Raw genomic sequence first — 27,899 nt, forward strand, 5'->3', positions numbered from 1 at the left:
CCAAAGTGTCCTTGAGCAAGGCACTGAACCCAACTGTGTTCCTGGTGGATATAGGTCTGTGCCAGTTTAAATATTGCATTAATACCACTGTACCAAATTAGCCTTTTATGAAAAATAAAATCTAATTTGAATTTAGATTAGATCAGGTTTTGGTAACATTTCTGATGCTTTTTTCTTAGCAATAATCCAATTGTGCCTCTTGAGTTCCAAATAAATGATTTCAGTTTTTCAATAAACAGTGCAAGTGTCTTTTTTAGTGCACGCAGGAGTCGGACTGCAACCGGGAGCCAAAAGAAACAAGACACAAATCTACGCTTTGTTTGCTGAGCTGCTCAGCAGTCACTCCACCTGCTGTGTGGAAATTTGCTCGTTGGATTTGTAACCATGGAGAGAAAATAGAGTTTCACAGCAAACATCTGCTTTTTTTTGTGAGTTTTACCATCTTACTGATATTCTGAAGTGGACCAAGTTTGTTTTGTGGTAAATATCTGTGTGTAAGATTGTGGAGGAGATGGTGGGTCACACCTCTGAACAGTAATCCATTTTAAAAATATCCGGGATGAAAATAGAAAGCAGCTTCTGTTAAACAAATGAGATAAAGCAGAAAAAATGATCTTTTTATGTAATATTAATTAATTTGAGGCTTTGCAAAAAGGAATTCCAGTCAAAAGGTATAAATGATTGAAATGTAATGTTCTTAACATAATATGGCCTCTTTAAGGTTAATTGAGATATTACAGTGCCATATTTTGGCCTCATGAGACATACTGGCAGCATTCCCATTCAGTCTCTGATACACACAGAAACACACACACTCATTGGCATGAATCATTCTCTTAGTCCTAGCCTCAGCCATCACAGCTAAATGCTTAATCCCATCTTTTACTCTTGTTCTAACCTTCACTTATATATTAACAGGATTCACATCTTGACTCACATTCACAGATATTTACATCGTGCTTTAATTACAGGCATGCACCGGTTTTGCTTATTTATGGCTACCAAGCGCAACATAAAACATGAAACTCTAAAAAAGCTAAAGCCTGGAATAACCAGGGGACAGAGATCTGACTCACACTAGGCCAAAAATCCCTGAAAAACTCTCCTCCTGACTCGAAATAAACACATTGAAAGAGTACATCAGCTCTCCATCATGACAGTTACAGAGCCTTTGGCTGCATGTGTAGGCTACCTTGCTCAAAAGTCACTGATCTGAAGCGAGGTACTCTCACTCAAAGTCCCTCACCTACGGAGACGCTGTTCCCACACAGAAGCATGAGAGGAAAAATGCTGAAACTCCCACTTTCACCCAATCCAGAGAAACCCTCTCTCTGCACGTTATCTAAGCAGGACGAGCCCGTCCAGTCTCCCTATAGACACATTTAAAAATATAAAAACCTCTTGATCTGTGAGTACACACAGCAGACACGCAGCATACAGATATTGGACCGCTGATCTCCCCAAAAAAATAAAATAAAAAAAAAGAGGTAGTTTGAAATGGCTTCCATCACTACAAAAAAATAGCTGCAGTTCATTTGGTGTGGCTTTCACTAGCCATCACACTTTAATCAGACTAATAAAGTCACAAGGGCAAAGAAGCAGAAGATTGGTGCTGGAGGGCAGAGAGGCTGGAAGGACGAAGCACCTTCACTGTCAGGTTTACATCAGCTTAAATTAGCTTACATTCACACGCAGACATTTTGCAGATGTTTTTAAGCTGATGAACAAAGCTGTAAATGAAAACAATCCATCCATGTACCTTCCGAATAATATAAAATCTAAAGATGAAACATTCTGCTATTGTTTTATGGATATTTTAGTTTTTTAACCTTCAGGGGTTTATTAACCAAATCAATATAATGCAGGTTCCACTGAAAGCACTGAAAAAGGATAAACAGTGAATTCTCTCTGCATCTCCAGGCTGTTAAAAACACACAAACGGTCTGTCACTCTGCTTCTGTGGGAGCTCTGCTATGCTGCCACTCCCTTATCTGCAGTCATCAGGGAAGACCAGTCTTAAATAATCTGACAGTTCAGATCAGAGTTCAACTCACACATGGGTAAATGCACGCCCAGAGCATGCATCTTCACACACAGGCAAAGACACACCACAGACAATAGCCATCCAGCAGAGGGAGCAGTGACAAGGAGTCATTGCAGGCTGGGGGTCATTGCTCACATCAGCCACATTAAATCTTGTTCACTCCTGCTCTCTTGAGTCGGGTAGTTGTTCTGCTGTGTTTTTTTTAAGTCAGTGCTTTCATACAATTTGAGCATCTACTGAAGCGCTAAAATCGGCCGTTTGTGGGGCCTCACACATGAAGAAAAACCAGTGGACTGCGTTAGCTCTCATGCATCAGTGTTGATGAAGTTCCTCACTTTGTCCCTAGTAGCACCGAAGGTGTGTTACTCAAAGAACCTTACTTACACTGGCACTTTGCACATGGATCTTTGTCATGCTCCAGGAGATCAGCAGCTCGACTTCGAACGCTGGTGTTCCTCCGCAGTCCCCCGCTATCGCGTACCCCTCCATCTCGTAGGCGTGCAGCCTCCTCCTTGGCATACGCACCCAGCTCCTGGGTGTACCGCCCATACATCTGTGTGTACAAAGGCAGAAATACAGAACCTTTATGCAGGTAATAGAGGTGTGAGGCAGTGTGATTCAGCGGGTTTCCTGCTTTAAAACTGAATAAATAGGTGGTTAAGACATTCAGCTTGTGAGGAAAAAGCTACAATTCAGAGACAGTTGTTAGAAATTTGATTTTACTCAAATGTAACTTAGTATTCTGCATTGTTTCCTAACAGGAAATTTATTTTCAGACTTGGATAATTATCTCTGACATCTATAAGATATAAAAATCAACATTTTCTGAACTTTAAATCAGGCGTTGTGTAATGACTTCCTCTCAGACTGATGAGCAGACAATAATCTCCACCTGTCTGATCCCAGCTGATTAACTCTGCAGGTTGGAGCCCAATTGACTGCTAACAAGGAGGGGTGGAGTTCATTGCAACAATCAATGAATAAAAGCTGCATCTGAGCTGAGCCTGTCATGTCTGCAGCTTTGGTCAGTTTGTAGTCACTAACACCATAATGGGGTTTGGCAAGTGGTTGTTTGGTGTTGTGATTTTGGCTTGTGGTGCGTCAGCACAAAACCACTGGATACCACAGAAACACCAGCCCCTGTTTCCTCATCAAGCGCAGCCACAGGTCACTACTTTTGATAAGTGCAATGTGGAGGAGGGTGACAAGATTGAATGTGGGACTTCGGATATCACTGTGGAGCAGTGTGAAAAAATCAACTGCTGCTTTGACGGGTGGAAGTGTCACTATGGAAAAGGAGGTAAGTCAAATGAGACGAATAAAAATGCCATTTGGTGCAATGTTGTGAAGTAATGTTTGTGTTGCTCAGTGACTGTGCAGTGTACCAGGGATGGTCAGTTTGTGGTGGTTGTTGCCAAAGACACCACTGTGCCTCCCATTGATGTGAACTCGATCAGTCTGCTGGAGTCCAATGGTGACTTCTGTGGTCCAGTTGACAGCACCTCAGCCTTTGCCATTTTTCAGTTTCCTGTGACTGCATGTGGTACTACACTCAAGGTAGGTTTCAGCACTATCAAAATGTCAAGCTGAATTTAAATGTCACTCCAGCTTACTGGAATGTAAACTTGGACTGATTCTTATCTATAGGACGATGAAAACTACATTGTCTATGAAAACCACATGTCTTCATCATATGAAGTAGGAGTTGGACCCAGAGGATCAATCACAAGAGACAGTCATTTTGAGTAAGTCATGCTTAATCTTTTAGGTCAAAGCCCTTGTGCTAAACTTTTCAAGGACTTTATGTTCCTGTAGACTCTTCAGTGGCAAAATCTAGTTTAAAAATATTGGGACCAAAGGAATTGGCTGTAACTGGTCTAACTCTGAACAATTTAAAAAATGTCAACTTTAGCCATTTAGATCAGGGGGTGTCAAACTCGAGGCCTTTGAGGGCTGGCCTCAAATTCTGCCTGATCTGCTGCTGATCACCTGGACCAGGTCCATTTAGCCAAAGAGCCTCAATGGCAGGTTGGGCCAAAAGCATGTTGGACACTCGCCCTCAAGGCCTGGATTCTGACACCCCTGCCCTAGATCTTCTGCGTTCTACTTCAGTTGCTAGAGGTGTGTGTGTGTGTGTGTATATCTGTACAAAAGTCAAACTCTTTAGATCATAGTTCAAAGTGCTGCATGCCCTAAAACCAGAGGTTTTACAGTCCACTGACCATGAGGCAACCTGAAACTAATGTGCTCATAGCATGTCCCTCAAAGTTTTCCCTACTGCCAACAGGTTGTTGTTCATGTGCAAGTACTCTGGCTCAGCTGTGGAAGCTCTTATCTTGGAGGTCAACCCTGTTCCTGCTCCTCAACCAGTTGCAGCTCTGGGACCCCTGAGAGTGGAGCTCAGACTGGCAAATGGACAATGTCTCGCAAAGGGTTGCGTAGAAGGGAAGTACTGGAACTTGAACTCTTAGTTTGCCTGTTGCTTGTATATTCATGTTGTGGTTGCTTTACTACTCTTTTGTAGAAGAGGAAGCATACAACTCATTCTACAACCCAGCTGAATATCCGGTAACCAAAGTGTTGAGGCAACCAGTTTATGTTGAGGTCAGGGTGCTTGGAAGGTCTGACCCAAACATTGTCCTAAACCTTGATCACTGTTGGGCCACTGCAACCCCAAATCCCCAAAGTGTTCCCCAGTGGGACCTCCTTGTTGATGGGTATGAAACAGGATATTAATTGTAGCTGCTTTTCTTTGCTAGAAGATTAACCGTCCTTTGCTGCAGGTGCCCTTACCAGGATGACAGATACTCAACGATATTGGTTCCAGTGGATAGCTCTTCTGGCCTTGAGTACCCAACTCATTACAAACGGTTCATCAGCAAGATGTTTGCATTTGTGGTTCCAGAAATATATACTCCCCAGGAGACGGTATGCCTATAATACAGTTTATAACTTTAGAGCCACTTCAAAGCTCAACTTTGCTGGTTTCTCCATGCAGGTGTACATCCACTGTGCCACAGCTGTGTGCTACCCAAGTAGCACAAACTCCTGTGAACAACGCTGTCATCGTCAGCGTAAGTATCAACAAGCTTTACTACCATTGGAGCTGTCAGTCTATTGACTGGACCAGTGTGTAATGCAAATGACAGGAAGTTGATTATTGAGGGGAGATAAATGCTGTTTTCTCAAAGGCCAGTTGCAAAAGTTTTGAATAAAAACTTTTCAGATCACTTAATGTACCGTTAAAGACTCCTTAATACAACCTACAGCTAAAATCTGTCTATTGCAGGAAGAGCTGCGGTAAAGATTCCTTCAAGTCAGAAGGCTCTGGTCTCCAGTGGTAAAGTGATCCTGATCAAGAGTCCTGCATTTCACTTGAAAAGTTAAAATTGCTCTTGGCCATCTGTTTTAATAAAGCTTGTCAAAGCTCATGCTCAACTCTTTGTTCTGAATTGGTGTAATACTTCTGGTGAGGGAAGCGTTTGCAAAGACTATAGTGAGCTAATGAGAATTTCCTAGGCACTAGGAAATATTTCGTATTAGAACTAATTAAAGAAACTTTGTTAAACTGCAGGTATTTATGCATTTGACATATAAACAAATCTGTGCCTTTGCTTGTCCAGGATTCAAATTAACCCTGTAAAGCACACTATCAAATTGCTGAACATTAATGTTTTAAAATCCATAATTCAATTTTTCAGAAAACTCAATAGGAGTAAAATTTGCTCACATTTAAAATAAAAACACCTTTACCCACTTTGATCACACTAAACACGGTGTAAGACTAGAGAATCAATATTCTCAATACAGGTTTTGTAACAGTGTAGAAAATGGCAGCTTTTCCTGCCAGAAGTTGAGAGGCCATTTTTGACATGACTGGAAAAAGCTGTCTCCTGTGGCAAGATGATCACTACAGGCTAAAGTTAGGAATGTTTAGAGTCTAGGGTATTAAAATGCCAAAGGTAATTTAGGGTTAACCCACTTGACACCTGAATTTTATTTCCAACTATGAAAATTACTTTTTGCTTTATAATTGAAGCTAAAGGTAATTTTGGCATCGCTGGGCTTTAAGGTCCAGTCCAACTATATTTTCTACTGTGAAAACATCCCCAGTGGTATTTTAATTCATTTTATAGCCAAAATAAAGCCTGTCATCTTAGACCTCTGCAGCGCAGGAGGAACTCAATAGAAATCTGCCTCTGGGTTGTGGTCGGGACTTTTGGTGGGTGCCTTTGTCACTCCTATTGGCTTGCAGCTCCTCACTTCCCCAAGCTAACAGTGTAGCAAAAAATAGCGAGCAATATCTGAGCTATCCAGTTGTACAGTTTTGAGCCAGATGGTAGCTCAGTTGAGGAAAATGAAGACTTCAATGGATCTATTTGTTTTCAAGTGGAGGATTTAAAATTTGAGCGGCGCAGGTAGACTTTGGCCCGTCCATGGCAGTTGCATCACAGACCAGAGCAGTGACGTGCAGTCAGGAGAGGCAGGTGAGGCTGTGCCTCACCTGTCATTATGGGAAGAAAAGAGAAAAAATAAATTCAATTATTATATTTAATCAGTAATTTGTGCTTTGCAGTCTTTTTCCATTTAAATTTACCATTTCTGGGTGTTTTTTTCTTTTCAAAATCGCTGAATTTCCGCATTTGCCGTTCAGATACTAAGAAGTGATGTGTGATGAGGCACCAGCCCGCTGAGCCTCACCTTGGATTGCGCAATACCTATGCAGTCAGACGGTGCTGCTGTCTCTCTGTATGTCGGTTCAATCACTTGTACTATATGAGCTGAGTTTACATAATTTAGCAGATGTATTTGATGCACAGTGCTTGTTTTTATAAATAACTGTATGTGAGGGACGTGTTTCTTGTGCTGAGCGCTAAACGCCGGCGAAAAAGCCGCTGGGTGAGGCCAGCAGTTCTCGTGCCTCATGTTAGGGGGCGCCGGTGAGCCCTGAGATTATGACGCTAAAAAACAATAGAATAAGTGATAGCAAGCGGCAAGTCATTTTCTTCAGAAGGAGCGGCATATGGACTTTATTTACAAGTAAAGGTAAGATGATAATAACGTTTGTGCTTTTTTCTATGCTGCAGTTTGTATATGAAAAAAAATATGTTGAGATTATATTTTAAACAAAACACGTCAACTGTTGTCAATCAAATGGTGAATAAGTTACTCAGTATGGTTCATATGTTTGTAAATCTGACTGATGACGTCAGTGCCTCACCAGCCATTAACCTCACCGCACGTCACTGGACCAGAGGTTTTCCTCTGCTCCTCACCACAATTTGAATGAAGAAATACTCAGGAACTGCACTTTTAATCTTATTCTTTTATCTGTTCTCCGTTATTTAGTTTTCATTGTAGGTCGTTAAGGATGATACATGTTTGCTTCTAAAATGGCTTAAAAATTAAAGCCTCTGCAGTTGTCAGAATTCCAGTTGGACTTGTTTCATGCATCACCCTGACAGCCAGTAGACGGTCTCTAGCATGCAAACCTTAGTGCAGCCTTGTTGCCCTTCAAATCCTGTCATGACAAGATTTCTGTGTAGCTACAAGTTGCAAAGTCTCTCTGCTGTGCACCATCTCCCTCTTTGTTCCCCCTCTCTATCTCATTGAGATGGGCATCACGACTCCTCTAGCCTCACACTTTCTGCTCTCGTGAACAAGGAGGTGCAGAGGGAAAGCAGAGCAGCTGTATTGGTTCAGTCTGGCAGGCAAAGAGGACCATGCTGTCAGGATGCTCATCTTCACTTCAGCTCTTGCAGTAAAGTCTGGAAGGCTAAAAATTCAAAGGAGTATTATTTAAAACATCGCTGAATGGGAATGCATAATTAAAAATGGAATGACTAGAGACGGAGCAGCTTGCATGTACATCTGAAAAAAGGAAAATTAGATTGAAAACCACAAATTGCAAAAAAAATAAGCAACCAAAGAAATGAACACAAATTGTGAAAAATATAGTAAAAATATAGCTGGTTTTTCGTGCACATGCTACAAAAGGTGTTAAACAAGGAAGGCACAGCTGCTGTTCCCTGGATAATAACCTAAAAATCTTAACATGCCTCTTTGGCTTTTATAATCCCTATAAAGCTCTTGCGCAAAGAAAACATTGTGTGAATGTTGTCTTAGCTGATGGTAATGCTGTCACCAGAGAGAGGCGCTGCACTGCTAAAACAGATGCATGCATCGAAGCTCACTAAATGGCTGTCTCTTCTAAAGTATTTCCTTAGAAATCTTAACCATCTGGTGGACAGAGGGCTTATATCATACAGTCTAATCAATGACTGGGTAATTGCATCGAAATACAACAAGAATGCGGCTCAATAATGAATGAACAAAATCTGTATTAAGATGCATGAATTGCCGTGTCTGTAGCTAATTTAAGTAAAGTCATCCATGCTTCATTCATGCATCATTGCAACTGCGGCTCTTTACCAATCCATCTTCCTTAAATGTAAAAAAAAACGTTTTATTTTACAAATGTTTCAGCAGAGCAGTTGACAATTTATCACTGTTTTTTATTTGGTTGTTACCAAAACAATTCCTCATTCCATCTATTCGTACACTCTTGATCATATTAAGAGCTTGAGCCCCTCCCACTTGTCACTTATGCGCCCTGAACTTGCGCTTGCGGAATATTGCTAAGATCAGAAATATACTTTCTAAGAGTGATGCTGAAAAACTCATCCATGCGTTTGTTACGTCGAGGCTGGATTACTGTAACTCCTTGTTAGCAGCGTGTCCTAAGAGTTCCTTAAGAAGTCTCCAGCTTGTTCAGAACGCAGCAGCTAGATTGTTAGCTGGAACTAGCAGAAGAGATCACATCACTCCTGTGTTAGTTTCGCTCCATTGGCTCCCAGTTGATTCCAGAATCAAGTTCAAGATCCTCCTGTTAACCTATAAGGCCTTACATGGAATGGCCCCGTCCTATATTAAGGACCTCATAGTCCCTTACCATCCAATGAGAACACTTCGCTCGCAAAATGCAGGACTGCTTGTGGTTCCTAGAATTAGTAAAAGTACGGTTGGAGGTAGAGCGTTTAGTCACTAAGCCCCTGTCTTATGGAATAAACTCCCAGCTCATGTAAGAGAGGCCGACTCAGTTTCTACATTCAAAGCTAGACTGAAAACATTCCTATTTGGACAGGCTTATTGTCAGACTAGTTAGTATTCAGAGATTATTTAACTTAATGTTAATTTGTTTAAATTAAACTTAATAACTATTTCTTTTAAAAGGCTGTTAGAAGTTGAAGCTGGGGTAACTATGGTGCACTGGGGTTCTGTCCTCTTTCCTGTTTTTACTTCTACCCTTCCTCTCCTCTATTCTTGATCATAATTTATCATTTAGTTCTCCATGCCTCTGTTTGGTGCAGTGCGATTCATGTATTGTCCCTCTTTTCCTCTCCCCTCCTGGGGAGTGGGAGTGCTTCCAGACTCCAGTTGGCTCATCCGTGCTCCAGTTCCTGACCGTTTACCTCGCCTTTGCTCCTGCTCCTACACCTGGCTGTGGATCCTGCCTCTGGCTCATCTCTGGCTCGTCTCTGCTCTGTACCTGACCGAGTACCTCGTCTCTGCTCCTGCTCCTACACCTGGCTGTGGTTCCTGTCCCCGGCTCGACTCGCGCCTTTGACTGTCCCCACAACCACGGCTGGATGAAGCTCGTCTGCTGGACTTTTATATATGTAGTTGTAGATTTAGATAAGTTAATTCTTCTCTAAGATTTCTGGTAAATCGCCTGTCCGTCCTGGGGGAGGATCCCTCCTTCATGTGGGCACCCCTGAGGTTTCTTCGTTTTTACCGGAATCCGGTTTTTTTGGGAGTTTTTCCTTACCGCGAAGGGGGGTCTAAGGGCAGGGATGCCAGTATAGCTTAGTCAGTTTGTTAGTTCATTTTAGTATTTTTCTATTGAACTCTTTGTATTCGTGATCCTTTTGATTTCATGTTTTACTTCGAAGCCCATCGAGACGACTGTTGTTGTGATTTTGGGCTATACAAATAAAATTGAATTGAATTGAATTGAACAATACATCATTGACCCCTTTCATGCATTAAAAAATTAATATATGGGCAAAACACTGCTTTCTTTTTTTAAAATGGAAAAAAAAACTTTTAAAGAAGCATCTTTTTATAATCTTGGGTTTATTTTAGGCAGTAAAACAGGGTTTTAGTTAATAAGCAATTCATTTTACTCTAAAAGCAACAAACATCAAAAACTAGAATCTCCTAATAAGAAAAATTTGTGTAGATTTATATACCTATATTTTTCATTTAAAAAATGTACCGGTACATGCATTTCTAAAGAATTGTGTATTTCTTACCCTTTTTTGCTGAGTTATATTACTTTGTTATTATAATAGCTGCAGAATGCATTGCTTTTTTAAACACTGAATGACTGGAGGCACATGCCGTATTGGTTTCTGTGCTCATCAATCATGATTGATATGTAGTAACTGGAATTCATTTCCACTACCATATAAAACAGGAGCTAAATCCATTCATAAAGTAAATTTTGATTTGAAATGTTCTGTGTGATTTATTTTCACGCTCTCACATGCTTAACACAAAAACCCACAACTGGCACCGGCAAACTCCAACAGACTGCAAACAAGCTCAGTTCATTTTGGGGCCTGAGGTGAGGCAATCACCGGCCATCTGGAGCACAGCCCCCCAGAGAGAATGGCAGGTAACCCCCTCTGGGTGAAATGAGCTGTTATCTATAACCAGTTTACCAGCCTGCTTCTGCATTTGCATCTGTCAACACTCTGCACCAGTCCGGCACCTTCTTCCTACTGAACGTGTTTAATATTTCATAACTTGCAACTAAGAGCTTGCAGCAGTTGGTATTAAAAAGTTAATTTATTCAATAAAAGAAGGTCTAAGGGGAGAATTAGCAAATAATTGATGCACTTGCTACAGACATTTTTTGAGTAAAATCTTGTGAAGGTAAAATAAGTGAAAAACAAAAACATAAAATAGCACTTCATTCCATAATTAGCTTGCAGGATTTAGGTGGTTCACCTTTCACAACCACACCGGTTTTAACTCTTCTCCGAAGGTGGTCTGTTAATTTACAAACACAAAAGTTTTGGTCCATTCCACCAAAAACTTTTTTTGGTCAGTGTCCACCCTTAGTCATTTCATGTCTTTCATGCATTTTGGACGTTGCTCTCAGCTCTGGTGAACTTTCAAAACAGAAAGGCACCACACAACCCTCAAAATTGGAAACATAAAATTGTCTAAAATATCTTGATATGCTGGAGTTTACTGGAACAGCACCGAGGTCTAGCTTTTAAAAAAAAACATTCTTCACATCTCACATCTCCACAGAGACATCTCCACTGCCCTGCTGTCCACTGGTGCAGTGCTCTTCTTCACTCCCCCTAATTCAATAAACAAAGGCTTGGATGCAGCTTTCCAGTCATGAAAACATCTTTTATGAAGCTCTCCATTTGTTGATCTTGATGCAATCTAAAAATAGAAGGTTGGAACTAGTAATTAGTGCAAACTGTGCAATTGGCAAAGGCTGACACTGTTACTTTGAAACAGACCCACTCTGATAAAACTAGTGTTTGTGGTGTTTTAACATGTTTTTGAGGCATTTTTGTTACGATAGAGGACAAATATTAAGAAAATTAAGACCAAAATTGTGTATCTCAGAATTTTTTTCTTTAAAACCCAGTAAATCAGAGGTCAAGGAAAAAAAATGCAGTTTAAAAAGAGCTTTTTTGTGACTTAGATAATAGATATACTGGGCGGACAACACGTTGCATGCTCCGAGCTCTCAGGGGAAGGCAGGGTTCCTTCACGCCAACGGTGCCACCCACAACTTGGAGGTAAATTTGTAATGATCCACAGCCGCTCTGCAAAATCTACGTCTTAGAAAACGACAGCATAATCATAATTAAAAGACTACTGGGAACTATATTGGAATGAGTGTTTAATCACTTTCGCCTTGAAATGACACCACTAACATGACCATGAAATATTTACACGAGATGATTTCAGTGAGGGACTTGTGAAGGTGGCATGACAGTCATTCCCTGAGCTCCTCCCTTCATAAATGCTTTCAGGATCAGTCTACCTGCATAAATGTTGCATTTTAAACAGCTGTTGCAATAAAAAAAATTAAAATACTTGATGTCAATAATCTGAGGAGGTGGATGGATGTGAATTTATAAGAAAATGTGCTTTTGTTACTACTTTTGGTCTCGTTTTCAAAAACAAATAGTCATCCCTGCATGACTCTGCGATCTCATAACTGTTGTAACTTGCTCCAGCCTGCAGTCATAATCGATGTGGTCTTTTTTGAGCAGAAAACCAACAACACTGACTTATTACCAGGGTTTAAACACACAGAACACAATGTCCTGCCCCCGCTCATCTGTTAAGACACACTGAAGCAAAGCCAGCATTATCATTTATTTGGATTGATTTTTTTCTGACAACCTGATGTGAATCCAATATCGGCTTCTCTGCCCTCCTTGTTTTGTTGCTACCTGTTCCTGCTGGGAGAATCATGTAGCTCTCTCACTGCTCAGCACTGCTCTGTTCAACTGCTTGTTACTTTCTGACTGTGTGCCATTTGGTGCTGGGCTTCATCTAACAATCTTGTGCTATGAGAAAATCAAAACAATGAAGGGAGTCTAGACTGCATTTATGTCATAGAGAAACAGGAAAATCTAGGTGGTAAGTCCTTAAGGTTTAAGGTGTTTAAGGAGTCGGATATTTTTATCTTATACTTAGAAGGAGATTTCTACAGCAAATGTTTGTTTTCCTGAAAAAATCCCTCAAACTTGAGAATTATTGGTCATCTGTTTGTTTGTTTGTTTTTTTAATTTAAAGAAGTGTCTAGCACATAAACAGGCCAATATTACACAATTACAGCCTGGTCCTCAGGTTCACCATCCTCTGGCCCTGTCTGGGGCCTCCGCTGGTCACCTGTGGCCGCCTTCCCACTCGGGCGGTCGGTTTCTGCCGCTTCCCCCTCTTGACCTCGGTGGGGCTGGCATGTAAGTTGCACGGGCGTGCAGTGTGGGCTGACCATGGGCTGTGCCAGCCTGCCTCTGGGGTTGGGGGTGGGTGGGGGCTCAGGACTCCCGGGCGGTGGCGTGCCTGTCGTCTGGGCACCGGGGTAGGTCTCGAGCGGTCGGGGCATCGGGTATAGGCCCGGTGTGCCTTTGGGGTGGGGCGGCTCTGCGCATTCTCTGTTCCTCCTACTCCTCAGCCGGGGGGGCTGCTGGGTCCTGACCTCTGTCTCTGTTTCTGTGGTGGGGGTCAGGTGCACGGGAGGGTGGTTGTTCCTGGATCTTTGTATGACGGTGAGGCTCTTGGATGCCTGGATCGGCCGGGTTGCTGCGCTGTCTGCCCCTAGCTCTGGGGTGTGGTGTGCCAGGCCTCCTGCCTTTGCTGGAGCATTCAGTGTGATCAAGGTACACTCTAAGAGGCACACATTCATTCAACCCACCCGCTTATTCACCTTTGCACAAATATGGAATGGGTATTGTTTTTTCTCTTTTTCTACACCCCTTTTCATGAATATCTGTAATGCAAATATTGTGTGTACTGTCTATGTGCAGAAATCTAAATAATAAATATGTAATCATTAATGCATGGTTATACTTCTAACCTGCAAATAGTTGTGTGCAGTCTATTTTTTTTTTTTTTTTGCTGCTGTGTGAACTATTTCATGTAATTTACTTACAACATTTTTATGTTTTAACTTTCTAATATCGACTACCCCCCACTCCAACCCCTTATCCCCCATCTCTGACATCCCACTCTGTTTCTTTCTTTCCCTTTTTTATTTCTTTTTTCCTTCCGGTCCAACAAGGAGTGCATACAAATATAATTTTCATAAATAAAACTTAGCCTCAAATACAAAAGGGGTTTATACAAATAGACACTCAGTCTGTCTGAAGATCCATAAACCCCAATTGTAACAATAAAATCTGTCCAAAACAAGAGCCACTCAGCTCTCATCTGCTTGCTCAGCTGTTGGACAGGACAAGTTAAAAAAAAAACAGGCAAATATTACAATATTAACAATTACAGCTCTAAATTTAAACACTGTGCCAGATTTATACATGCAGTTAGAGGTATTGTGTGGGCAGTATGGTAGGTGATAACTGAAGCAAACTGTTCTGAAAAACACATCCTTGCTTTTTTCTGTTGCTTCGCCTCATTAATCAGATTCATTCATCCAGTTTTTTAAACTCACTTCATTCTTTTTTGGGGCCATGGTGTTGCTGGAGCTGCTGAAGGGTGAAGGTGTTGTACCTCCTGGACAGTTTCCTGGTCCGTTGCAGGGCATCACAGAGCCACAAACACACATCTAAAAGACCATTTTAGAGTCACTAATCAGCCTATGAAACATGTTTTTGGACTGTGGAGGGAGCTGTCTGGAGATAACCCACGTACGCATGAGGAGAACATGCACAGAAAGGTGTCAGCTGGGATTTGAACCGGGGTCTTCTAGCTGTGAGTTGAAAGTGCTACTAACCACTACACCACCATGCAGGCATGTTGATGCATATCAGTTACTTAAATTGGAGCATGTTATTGCATTTTCCATGAACACTGTCCAATGGTGTTTTACTTTGACCCTTTTGGTAGTCCTATTAGTTTTTTTCACACACTAAAAAAACATGCATGTATAAGTTGTTGTTGTTTACCCTGCGTGTCCTTTCAAGGGTTGCCACAGCAAATCAGCTTTTGCTGATTCTCACAGGTGGTTTGGCAGAGATGTTAACCCCTGATGCCCTTCCTGACACATCCTTGTATTTTAACCGGGCTGGGACAGGCACGGGGGGGGCAGACTAGGGCTACAAAGTTAGGCAGAAGCGCAAAGGGTCTTAAAATGCATGTACAAGTTATGTTGGGGGAAAAAAGTTATAAAAAAAAAAGGTTATTTCCACTTCTTCCTGAAAAGACCACTTTGAAAAATAGGTTTCGTTTATTATGAAGGCTTTAATAAAAACAAATAAATATAATATATGTTATTAGCTGCATTGTTTTTGAATTTATAATCTTTATTATTTTTCCAAAAGAAATTTAACCGATGGAAGTCATGAAACTCAAAAAGCCATAATTTCAGGAATCTACCAGTCATTTTGGTGAGTGAAGTTAGCTCTGATGATAACTTCTGTTTAAAAAGTTTTTCTATATTTCTTTCTAAAACTTGGAAGTTTTAACTCCAATCATTCAATGTCTGAATCCATAGGTACTTCTACAAATCCAGTCACCAGACAAGCGCTAAGATGCATCTTGAAAAGGCAGCCCGTCCATCACAGAGCTACACAGAAACAAACCCCACAAACAATCAAGAGCACTCCCACTCACAGCTGTGATCAATCTGAACCACTCCGTTTTGAGGTGAATACAGATGAACAATCTTGTTATCTGAGTGCAAAGCTGATTCTCCTCTTGTCTATTCAACTGAGAACACAAAGCAGCAAAATAGAAACTTCACAGAGGAGCACTTTTAGCACAACTCCACTATAAATGCAACTGAAAAACCAGAAAAATCGTACAAAAACAGCAATTATTTAAAAAAAAAAAGTAAAACCATTCACTTATTAGATAAATAATAATAAAAAAAAATCCTGTAAAAAAAAAGGAACATTTCTTCAATTAGTGAAACTTTCAGTGTTGCAACACTCCTGCTCCTCCTTTCAAAGGCAAATACAAATAACCTTTATGAAACCAATCCACCATTTATCAAGCAGGAATAAATATTTTATTCTCTAATATGAACACTAAAAGTCCCCTCCCAACTGTTTCTGTTCCTACATATTCATAAACTGAGTCTAATCTTCTCCCTCTTTTATTAATCGTGTGAGAAAGTGATGAGTCCCATCGCTGCATGGAGGATGATGGATTTTTAAAATCGTGTGTATGAATATGCCAGTGTGATTGCTGAAGCTGACCATGTATTGATGAGGCTACAGGAGAAGCGGGAGGACTAAAACACTTAAGCAAGTGATGCCTCCAGGGAGGAGACTGCAAAATTGAATTTAGAGAAGGAGGCCGCAGATTTGGCTTGTGCAGTTGTCCAGTGGAGGCAGCTTTTAGACCAGCTACATATGAGTCAGAGCTCTGTCACACACGAATTAAACAAACATGCACAGTCGAGCATACTTGTGCACACAGGTGCTACCAGGATGAGAACAAAAATTCATCTCAGCACAAAGTCATGACATTAAAGAGGCAGAGGAGTGAGAGGCCGGTGAGGGAGGGGGGGATGTCACTGAGATTGATGCTCAAGCAGAGACTGCTTTTCGGTAAAAGATTTAAGGATCAACTAATGAAATGAGAAATCAGCATTTCGAAGAAGTAAAATCTCAGATTTGTTTAGACATTACACATAAACTGCCAACGTTTTTTTACGTACCTACATCTCAACACCAGGATCAATTTTTGTGTTTTTTCCTAAAAGCTCATCAATATTGTAAACCAGTCCTTTTCCAATGAATTAATCCAATTCTGGTGATGCTTTGCTTAAGGCTGTGTAACATAGCCACTACGTCATATCGCACAGAGGAAAAGTGGTCATATGTGGATAAACGTGAGAAAAGTTGTGGTCCTTCACATGTACTCTTTACAGGTGTATCACGAATGAACCACGTTAAAACCATAGAAAAAGTACAAAATAAACCACGCAAAGAACATTTAAATCTAAGTAGAATATGAACCGTCTATGATTATTGTGCTGTTTATTTGCAAGTCATCAGTGATTTGTGCGTCAGTTACAGGGTTTTAACGTGATATGTGTGCCATGTATGCGATTTAAAAGTTATACATCGATGGTACATGCATTACAAGTCTATTAGACATACTGGATCAGTCGCAAAATGCCACAAATTTGCATATGAGTCTAGCAAAAATCATGCTCAATTGTGTAATATTTATGTAATAATTGTGTGTAAGCCAACCGACCAAAAAATTTTAAACAGCTCAAAACTGAATTCACGTAAAGACCCTTCGGCCAAAACACTTGACAGACATCTGCGTACATCGACGAATGACGAATACTTAAGAATGACGTTTATCACACATGTATCACGAAAGACTGAAATTTCATACGTGGAAAATACGCAAAATGTACGTGGCTGTGAAACACCGCCTTTAGGTTGAGAACAGGCTTATTCCCAATACAAGAGTCCTTTGTGATAGCTGCTTTTTTAACTGGTCAACTGTTGAATGGTGGGAGACACAGCCTTCTTCATCTGTAAACAAATTAATAATGTAACTTGTGTTGCTGCATCAGGTGAAGCTTTTTCATTAAAGCTTCTGTGAAAAATCACTGCAAATTATTTGCGTAATTTAAATCATTTCCAAAGCAAAACATATCCATCCATTCATCCATCCATCTTGAATCCGCTTTAGGGTCACAGCGCTGCTGGAGCCAACCTAGCTACCGTTGGGTGAAGGTAGGGTACACCCTGAGCAGGTCGCCAGACTGTTGCAGGACAAAACATTTATGTCCCGGAGTATTTTCATAACATTAACATTCTGATATTGAAAAAAGATTCTACCATTTTTCGCATCCACAAACACTCCTCGTAAGCTAAATAAATCTTAAAGTCCTGGATTCATGCCTCTTAGCTGCACACTTATGAATTTCCACAAATAATGCTAAGACAACCACATCTGCTGTCTACTTTACTGCCCCCTGGTGGCTTCTTTGTTTACACGGTTGAAGATTTGCTAACAATAGAGGTTCAGAATATCCTGAAAGAATTAACTTTTGTTGTGAATTCAAACATTACTGAACATTATTTTTAGCTAACACAAGCCAAAAAGCATCTCAGTTCTTCATTTGGCTTTTTTATAAGATTTTTGGAAATAGAGAAATATATATATTTTACTTTCACTTATTCTACTTCACATATTATGCTGTTTTGTTTTCTTGTCAAACTTTTAATGTTATTTTTAATCCATTATATTATGTTTTGTATAAAAATAGTCCTGTGTTAATCAACTTTGAGAAATTTCTTTGTGTGAATACCTTCCCTTTCGAGGCTCTGCAATCTGCAGTAGAGTAAGCTTGTAACAGACCTATTTAGGCGTGACAGAACCTGAAATGGACTCAGGCCAATTTCTGTGTAGGAGGACAAAGAAATTGCTGAGTTAAAGAAACCAAACTCCCCTGAAGAGACACCTCTTTTGTGTGAACCTGTATCTAGACACACACACACACACAAACAGCTAAATGGCTGACACAGTGCACAAAAAAACATCTGCGCTGAGTATGAACTCTGAGGTTCAAAGACAAGACTGGGACCAAACTCTGTGAGCTGTGGGATTTCCAGATGAAGACAGGAAAAAAGGGAGATAAAAACCAAATGAATATTGACTGATAGATAAAAGAAATCAGGAATCTTAAGCATCAGAGGAACACAAAAGTTTAAAAAATAGAAAAAGCTGATAGAAGATCTAGAAAGGATGTGGAAGGTGAAGGAAGGCATGGTCCCCCTGTGGAAAAGGGGCTGTATATATTCAGACTCCAAAGAGGCTTTAGCAGATTTCAGGGACAAGATCTCCGACTTTTGTCCTTAAAAAGTGCAGAACTATGGTGATAAATGCTAAGGAAATCTATCCAGTTTGTCGATTATGCTGGAAAAACGAATTTCCTGGAGGATTTTAGTAGCCAATTACCTTGTTGTAACCCTTTAACAACCCAGTTGGAGGTCATTTAGATTTTAATTCATCTACTAATGCAAATCCATCAATATTTTTGCTGTTAGTTAAGTTAATGTCTTGGCTTTGTTTATTCCAGTTTATAACCTTAGCGTTAGTTTTAAGCAGCTCATATTTACAGATGTAGTTTACAGCGTTGTCCTTTTGTGTGACCTTGAAATGGCTGTGTGTGAGTCTCTACTAAATGCAGCACTTAACACAAAACGGGAGGCTGCAGATCTCTTACTTTTATGGGCGAAGTGCTGATGCAGTAATCTCCAGGAGACCAGATCTAATATTTGTCGATCGTGCATTAACACTCTGATATGAGTGTATTTGAGCCTAAAAAGCAAAAATTTATATATATTTTTATTAACTTGGTGTTCTTTTTAATTGGCACAATTTTCAATAAACAGTGGAAATTTGTTGATTTAGTTCAAAATGATTTAGTGAGTTTTCAAAAGGCCAATTTTACCTTTAGTCCAGACACTTATAGTCTGTATCAGATAAAATTGCAGTATAGCAATTTCTTGAGTGGCGGAGAAATTAAATGTGACCAAAATAAATCCAATGAAATCATAAAATATTCTCTGGAGACATTTAGGAAACTAGGACTAACAGAAACTGCCCTGAACCCTCATACTATGTTCCACCAGCCTCAATCACACGATCACATTAAATGAAAAGTCTAAGTAAACGTTCACATGTGCCTGTTTTTTCACGCCTGCGTTCAGAAGTCTAGCGTTCACGTGGGCTCTACATGCAAAACGCACAACCATTGAATGCACATTGAAAGTTAAACCAGTTGAACTTTGATCAATCAGGGACATATGAAGTGTGGCGTCCCTTTTCATTCACAGAAGTGAATGAAAAGGCCTGGAGGAGAAATTAATAATTGTGGTTTGTTCCCGTCCGCAATTACAGTATTTGACACCAAGTTTTTCATATATCAGCGTACAGCTGATATATTTGTGAAAGAAAAAGCTTGGAGCAATATTTGCAAGATTTACAAAGCTTCAACATTTAATAATAATAATAAACTTTTTTTGTATAGCACTTTTCAAGATAAAACTCACAAAGTGCTTCACAGTAAAACACGATAAAACAGTAAAACAGAATGTAAAAAAGAATTAAGAAAAAGCAATTTTAAAAAGATAGGTTTTTAGCTGCTTTTTAAAAGAAAACACTGAGTCTGGAGATGTGAGGCTGAGAGGAAGGGAGTTCCAGAGGGATGGAGCCACTGCTGCAAAGGCTCTGTCACCTTTAGTTTTTAACCGGGTTCTCTTAACCACCAGCAGACCCTGGTCACATGATCTCAGCGACCTCCTGGGGGGTGTACCAAGCCTCTTCCAACTGTGAAAACGTATGCTAGTATTGGGTATTATTATTTATTTAGATAGTACTGGGTAGCAACAGTCCATTGTGAATACCAAAAGGTACCTACACTGCGGCCGCGTGTGGCGTGTTCAAGAACAGGCTAGATGCGATTTTATGAATGCACATTCAGCCGGTGGTGTTTACATAGCGGACAAGCAGGGAGCCGCAAGGAAAGGATTCTTCTACTTTAGTTTTTTTATTTTACTGTTTACTATCACTTGTCTGCCGCCTACAATGGGTTGAGGCTTGGTGCGCAAAGTCAATGCGGTGCAAATCCTGCTAACCTTACTTCCGGATTTTATTTTCACAGCTCTGTTCCTATAAATGTACATCATGGTGTTTTAAAATTCTGGCAAGGCAGAAAAAGCGCAATAATTAATTTCTCCTTTGTGATCATGTTCACAATAGTTAGCACTTTTGTGTTTTGAAAAGGCGTTACCTACACGCCACTACCAAGTCCCTGATTGGTCACATTGGTGCACGTTTAGCGCATTCAAGAACGAGTGTCACATGCCTGGTGTGAACGTAGCATCAGAGATCCAAGCAGCCGCTTCAAAAAGATGTAAAGGTTGTGCTGATTCTTTTAACTTTAGTGCAATTTTGTGTTTCCAGAAAAAATTAGGAGAGCTGATTTCAGCGAAAACCATAATCATTACCTCAAAGGGTATAGTTTTAATCTTTCATAATATTTTAGTCTGAAACAGCTGCCCATGAAGTACTAACAGCGATAGTGCCACAAAGGATGTACCAGGACTCCATGTGTACTAGCCCCCACATTTCTGTTTGACTGCACCACTGTGGTTGTGTTTGACAAAAACAAGAAAATATGCAGTAATGTCTTTAAATATTTATCAAGCAACAGCAGGCTGAAGGACATCCAAGTCAGTGAGATGTTTGATTTTCAGACACATAGACACACATGCGTGAACTCAAAGAAACCAGCACTCGCTCTCTCTGTCTATGTTCCTGCGGTGCCGCAGTGTCCTGTGTGGAGAGGCGGGAGAAGCTCTTCCTGCTCAGGTGGGTAAGAAACTTGATGTTTGCTGCAGTAACACTTTGAAACCACCTGCTGCTTGACGGACAAGTTGGTAACATCTGCGCTCCTGTCCTGTATGTGTGGCAGGTGCACACGGCAGGAAATCTCCTGAACCACTCTGCTGCATTTCCCTTCCAGACTTTCCTGAAAGTTTTTTTATGGTTTCCTATGGCTAAAATTGTATTATTAAGGAGGAGACCGACAATATTTAAATATTCTTCTTTTTTTCCCACGTTTGATCTATTTTCAAAGTGTTCCCATTGGTCAAAATAAAAAAAAAACTGCGTCGTTTTCTAAGACATAGTTTCTCCAGAGTGGCAGGAGTTCATTAGAAATTTACCTTCAAGTTGTGGGTGGAGACATTTGCCCACATTATTGTGGGGTTCCCGCCCACAACTCAAAGGTAACACATTGTGTCATATTGTGGGGTTGTAGCTTCAGTGAGGATGCAGAGTTGTATTCTTAGATTTTAAAAGAGGACTTTAGTCACAAACACACCACCCTCAGCAATGCGTTTGCAAGAGATCACTTTGACTGAAAAGTCTATGTAAACATGCATTTTGTGCTTACGCATTCATAACTCCTGTGGTCACGCATGTGCAAGTTTGTGCGACTGTTTTCGCGTTCAACATGTGTGGCTATTGAATGCACGTTGCGAGTAAAACCAGGTCAAATTTTGACCAATCAGGGGCTCGGATTTGGTAGTGATGTAGGTAAGGCGTTCCTTTTCATTCCCGAAAATGCCAACCATGCAAATATTGATCATGGAGAAGAAATTAAATATTGTGGTTTGTGCTCAGCCGGAATAAAATGACACCAAGTCTGTCATATACTGGAATAGAGATGTGAAAGTGAAAACCTGGAGCAAGTATCGGGAGATTTGCGCCGCTTGGACATTTCCCACCAAGCGTCTTCACCTCTCTAGATGGTGGACATGTGCTAGTAAACAGTAGCAAAAGAAAAAGGAAGAGAAGCCCCTCCCTGCTTGTCCACTGTAAACACCCTGGGCTGAAATATGTTAATGAAAACAAACATTAACACATAGGTTTGTAAAGAGCTGTGCTAGAAAAAAATGAAAAATTAAGCTGGAAGAGTTCCCGCTCACAGAGATAAAAGGAAAAAGGTTTTGTAAACTGGTGTCAGATAAATGAGGGACGGCTCAAGATTTTTCAACAGCATTTCATGTGTAGGAGCGGATCCCACTCACTCACTCAGTCACACACGCCCACACCTACACATACTCAAACTGAGTACAAATGCATAACCTATTAAGCAAACTTGCCCACGCTTCTGAGAAGAGAAAACACAAGTACTCGGGCGAACCCAGATGACACATCCAGACCTCCCACATCTCTGAGAAAACCTTCTAAAAAGGCTTCAGATGGAAAGCTGCAACACTTCGAAAATGAATCGCCACATCACCCACAACCTCGCTTGCTCCTCTGACAGACAACAGAAAAGCAGACTCACGTCCCAGCATGCACTGCATGCACAAGTGACCTGTGCCCTAACAGAAAGACTTGAGTTTATTTACAGAGATTTTTCTGTAACTATCTAATTCCATTTTCAATTTAAGTTTTTATAGTTTTGTTTTTTCTCAGTGTGTTTTTTTATGTCCAAATCCCCTTTAATGTTCACTTTGTAACAAATTAGTGCTGAAATGTTTGACTAATGGGAAGAAAAAAGGACCTTTCAAGTGCGTCAGCTGCAAATATGAAGAGATGGCATTCTGTGCCTTTTCCTCCTGGAAAACTTTATCACACAGATCTCGACACTCTCTCTATGGCTCTGTGTCATCTGCTTCGTTGTGCAACAGCATCAGCGTTTCTCTGCTGCCAAAACTCCCAGCAAACACAAGTGCAAACCGTTGGAGTGCTGCTGATGGAGAGCAATAAAACACAAAAGATTCTTTTGTCAACATAGCAATCCAATTTTAAACTTTAGCTGAAATGGCAAAAAAAAGTCTGCGAGCCTTCACTTGTCTTCATTTTTTTATCGTTTATTTAGTATCTTCGGGATTATTTCTATTTATAAATGCTCTTCAGTTTTTTGAGAGAAAGCCACTCATGTTCCACCACACCTGAAAAATATTATACTATGAGCGGTGCAGTCACTTTGCAGTAAAAAGCAGCAGCAGGACACACACTGCACCATTACATGCAAAGAAACACACACACACAAATCTATTTTTGGGGTTCCAGACTGCAGGGAGTTAACGATAAAGCCGTCGCTTTGAGTGATACACACGAGAAGGCCAGGGGTGAGACCAAATGCTCAAATCTTCTACACCTGCCATTTTACATTGCTATTGATCTTTTGGCTGGGACACAGCACAGCATCGATCCTCACAAAACAAGAAGAACATCACGTGTGCCACCGGGGTCCATGCAGCTGCACAGATTGGCCGGCAGAACCTGCAGATGTGCACGGGCAAAAGAAGAAAGACAGATGACGGATTGCTGCAGACACCTGAGTGGATGTAAAATGAATCTCAAATTCAATGCTTGACTGCCTGTCTCTGTCCCTTTATGTGAATAGAAAGTTCTCCAGGGTATCAATTTTTTCTCTATAAGAAAAAAATAAAAAAAACTGGTGCACGAAGCAATCTATATTCAGAAAGCACTTTTAGTTTATAGAAGGGGGGCACTTCTGAAAAAAGAAGAGGAAGGCCAACATATGCAGGAGTCACTATAAGATGCAGAGGACTTGAATGTAATGTAATGCTAATGGATCATTATTTAAAAAAAAATCTCGTGATGATGGCCTTTTTGACTATAAAGCAAGCGGGGAAATGCAAGCTTCCCTGTGGAGCTGAACAGATTGAAGTGATAAATATTAATTATAGGGGTTGTGAGGGGGGGAGGCAAACGGACATTGGAGGGGTACAACACCTGTGGATCCAGGTGAATGAATGAGAAGCGACGAGGAAGACGGTGTTACAAAAAAAAAATTCCGCATGTGCAGGTAGATTTCTCATCAGCTTCTCCTCTCCTCCTCCTGCAGGGGCTCGCTCAGCTGGGCCAGCAGAAGCCGCGTGAAACGCGCCGCGTGCAAAGTCGCACATGCACGGCATGATGCAAGCAGCACCCCATCCCCTCCGACACTCACCAAAGTTTGCTGGTACTGCAGCGTCCGCTCCTCGGGCTTGTCCTTCACCATTGCAGCAGCGTTCCCCTCTAAAACCACGAGACTGTCAGGAGCGCAGTTCTGCAGCAGTTAGTGGCCGCCGGAGGAGCGCGCGGCCGCCTGACATTACATGTCACATGTGCGGTGTGTAACAGGTCTCCCGCGTGGAGAAGATGACCATCAGTGTGATGATGTGTGTGAGTGAGTGTCCAGATGAGAGTAGGTACGGCCGGCTGGAGCCCTGCAGCTGCAGCTTTGAATGCGAAACGCCACCTCCCTCCCAGCTGGCGCCTCTCTGTGGAGGAGGTTATGGACCTGCACGAGCTTCAGTCTGTTAGTAACTATTAAATTACAGGTGAAGACATACTTTATGGTGATATTAATGCTTTATCTTATCTTCCTGTGAGTCAGATTGATCTTTAAGGGAAGTCTTGACAGAAATTCACAAGTTTTCTGTGTGTTTCTGATCTAAAAGTCAGACTTGTTTTTAGTTAATTTTACTCATCTTCTCTCAGATTTTGCATCATTTACCACAAGGCAAATACCATACTAAAGCACATGTATTAAAGAATAAAAAGAAAAGTTAAATTGAGTGTAAATGTAAACTTTTGTTCAAGGACTTTTTTTAATTGAGTTTTGCATCACTTTATAGTTAATTTACAATGTATTTATTTATACCTTTACTTGTTTTTATAGCTAAAATTATTCTTGTAATTACACATTGTTATCTTATTTTCTGTTGTGCGGTGTTTTCATGTGCTGCACTATTATGGATAAATTTTAAAACAAGGATCAGACGGGATTGGTAAGGTCCAGATCTGGACTGAGTGCTTTTATTTTAGTAAGAAAACACAATTTATGTTGGAGTTGAGCTTTTTCATCATCATCATCATCCTCTTCCTCCTCCTCCTCCTCCTCATCATTATTATTATTATTATTGTCTTAATTATTATTATTATTGACAAATTTCCTCCTATAAGAGAATGTTTTAACTAAGGAACAAACCAAAATGCATGTTTCAGCACTGAAAGATGAATTTCTCCAATAATAATGGTACAAGAAGGAAGATCATGTACATTTTAGCAGAGTTTCAAACCAATGACCTTCTAACTAAAATTCAATCCACCAGAACTTCCACTTTGGACATTTGAGTGGGAAGGAGTTTCACTCATTCCTTGGCAAACAAATGTGGAGGTGTTAAGGGGAACGGCTGCACAGCTCTTAAAACAATGAGCTGTAAAAAAAACAAAATAAAACAGGTTAAAAGAAATATTTAAGAATTCGTTTTTAATTGTTTGCATCTTAATCTAAAAAAAACAGAACTCCAAGTTAAAATTTCCGATAAAATTTTATATTTTCCTCCTTTTGATGCAAACTGAGCCAAAAAGATAGTAACTCACTGACTTTCTGATACATGGCAGCTGTGAACAGGTCAAGTCAATAGATTAAAAGACCTGAAAATACTGATTCTTTTTTGTAAACTTTACATTTACTGAGATATTTTATCGTCTAAAACTTTGTCTTTCAGACTTTCTTCCTTTTTTAGAGTTAAACTAACAGTTAATACAGGAACTTCATGTTTTATGATATGCAGAAAAAAATCTGGACAGACACAACATTTATTGAAAGTTAAGTTTTAATGCTTTTAAAAGTGTTATGCTACGATTGATGTTGAGTAAAATTACCCAAATTATTTCTTACAAACAAAACAAAAAATTAAACCCTCAATGTCCTTAAACAGACAGGACTGATTCGCAAGTTTTAAGCAAGTTTGAAGTTGCTGCTATAGACTCATGAGAAGCTGGTGGAGAAAATAATGGAGCAACAAAGGGAAAGTTGATCATAGCTGTTGTATGAAGGTTTGGTTTGCACATTAAGGTTCCTTTAAAGACTGCATAGTCAAACTACTGACCAAAAAGCATGGGGAAATGTTTCAAACTAGAGAGCAATCTTCAAACTAGAACAATTTAATTACTTGATGGAAACTTTTCGGCACTGTTTACCATAAATCTGGAGAAGAAGGAATAAATCTTGCTAGTTTGCCACCCTAGTCAGCAGGAAACCACATTGATTGCTCTGTGATATTCTGAGACTAATTTGTTTCATTTTCTTCGAACCTGCACAACCAAAAAAGCAAGACTGACTGTTGGTACCAGAAAGACCTGGGAGAAAAAAAATCTATGGTGGGAGAGATAAAGTTCATGTGCCATAACGTTCCTGCAATAATTCCAAAACAATCTGAATAAAACACAAGAGCCCGGTTTTTGCAATAACACAGAGTCTTACGGCTGTCCCATTTGGCTGACTAGAATCATGTGAAAAATCTTCTTTTAAATCTTCTTTTCTTTTATAATTTTTTTTTCTTTTCTTTGTTTGAACATGTGTGCACGTTTTGGTACAGAAGTACACCGAATGCCAGAATAAACTACATAAAGTACAATTTAAAGGCTAAAGTCTTTTTCTTTTCAGCAGTCATTCTACCAAAAATAAAAAAGTCGGAAGAATAGTACATATTTCAAATTTAGTTGTAATGAGTGAAAGTTAAAACTGTTTTTCCAACCAAACCTTTCAAGCACCATGAGTACTCTGATGCACAATCAACTTTGCATCATTTGGACTTTATATTTTATGGCCACCAGAAAAACAAACATGTATTTGTTTGACACAAAATTTGAGGACATTTACGACTCTGATTGACAAAAAAAAAAGCAAAATAAATGTATGCTTGAGTCCTGATGAGCAACTAAGATATCATATTTCTGTAGCTAAAGCTTCTTTATTATGTGTGACAGGTAAAACTATGTTTTAAATGTTTTTCACATATAAAGCTCAGAAGGACCATCCTTTTCATATCTTATTCACCGTCCCGCATTTCCCCGACAGAGAACTTCCGTGAAAAGAGGATTCCTTTTTAGAGTTTCCAAAAGCAGAACTGGAGGCAGATGTTTTACCTTTCAGGCTTCTCTGAGTCAGCTTTGGATTCAGTTTGGGATGTGGACATACTCTCTAAAGTTAGACTGAATGTCTGTAGATAATCCAGTATTTTTGTGCTTTCATTCCCTCTGCCATCTTACTTAACCCAAACCAGATCAGGCAGATGCCTGCCGTTGAAGTCTAGTTCTAAAGGAGGAGGTCAGGAGGTCCGACTCTTCCAGACCACTTTCAGTATATGGAAATGCACTCAACAACTCTAAATATGTGATCTAGTACCGTAGTTAAATAATAAAAGTTTTACATTTTGGAATATTTTTAATCCTTTATCATTACTGTAACTGATTGAAGTCATGCACAAGCTCTTTACAACAAAATTTACAACTTTACTGGTCGGTAAATCTTTGATGTCTCTATAGAGCAACATTTCAAATTGATTTAAAGGCAACAAGTTTAATTGTTTATGTTTTGAACCAAAAAAAAGTCAGTTTTCAGATTTAGATTTCTTTTACTTTAACCCGTAAAAACCCATGGTGACATCCAAAAGAAAAAGATCAGAAATGTGTTCTGTGGTGCTCTTAGACTATGCTATATCTCACATAATAGTCATTTAAATGAGTCTTGGTTCTTATGGGTTAAGATATTCGAAAGTTTCATAAGTAAAAGCCTTGTAGGTAAAAAAAAAAGTTTTCAAAAACAACTAAGGAAGTG

General features: G+C 40.1%; 2 protein-coding genes across 11 annotated transcripts in view; one reads left to right on the forward strand and one right to left on the reverse strand.

Annotated features, from left to right (window-relative positions):
• The window catches only part of clcn2a (chloride channel, voltage-sensitive 2a), a 55,679-nt gene that overhangs the window by 26,002 nt on the left and 1,778 nt on the right, over positions 1-27,899 (reverse strand). For 6 of the 9 annotated variants that reach the window (XM_078935192.1, XM_078935191.1, XM_078935190.1 and 3 more), the window contains exon 2: positions 2,429-2,597. In XM_078935192.1, coding sequence (XP_078791318.1) covers positions 2,429-2,597 — 169 coding nt within the window. Of the gene's footprint in view, positions 1-2,428; positions 2,598-24,239; positions 24,540-27,899 lie in introns of those variants that run through there. The other 3 variants (XM_011486859.4, XM_020711092.3, XM_020711091.3) reach the window with 1 other exon arrangement.
• On the forward strand, positions 3,028-5,482 carry LOC100049332 (ZPB domain containing protein). 2 transcript variants are annotated; one of them, XM_078933965.1, is made up of 8 exons: positions 3,028-3,344; positions 3,414-3,601; positions 3,692-3,789; positions 4,332-4,487; positions 4,567-4,761; positions 4,828-4,972; positions 5,043-5,118; positions 5,334-5,482. In XM_078933965.1, exons 1-8 carry the CDS (start codon positions 3,095-3,097, stop codon positions 5,429-5,431), a joined length of 1,206 nt encoding a protein of 401 aa, XP_078790091.1. In that variant the 5' UTR covers positions 3,028-3,094; the 3' UTR covers positions 5,432-5,482.

The sequence above is a fragment of the Oryzias latipes genome, chromosome 17, assembly GCF_053564925.1.
Source record: "Oryzias latipes strain Hd-rR chromosome 17, Olatipes_Hd-rR_3.1".
In the NCBI taxonomy this organism is placed as follows: Eukaryota; Metazoa; Chordata; class Actinopteri; order Beloniformes; family Adrianichthyidae; genus Oryzias; species Oryzias latipes.

Excerpts from the sequence above, each read along its gene's own strand:
- LOC100049332 (XM_078933965.1), top strand. The coding sequence starts at position 3,095 with ATGGGGTTTGGCAAGTGGTTGTTTGGTGTTGTGATTTTGGCTTGTGGT. Across the intron at positions 3,790-4,331 it reads ACAAGAGACAGTCATTTTGA|GTTGTTGTTCATGTGCAAGT; the intron begins GTAAGTCATGCT and ends TACTGCCAACAG. Across the intron at positions 5,119-5,333 it reads ACAACGCTGTCATCGTCAGC|GAAGAGCTGCGGTAAAGATT; the intron begins GTAAGTATCAAC and ends TGTCTATTGCAG.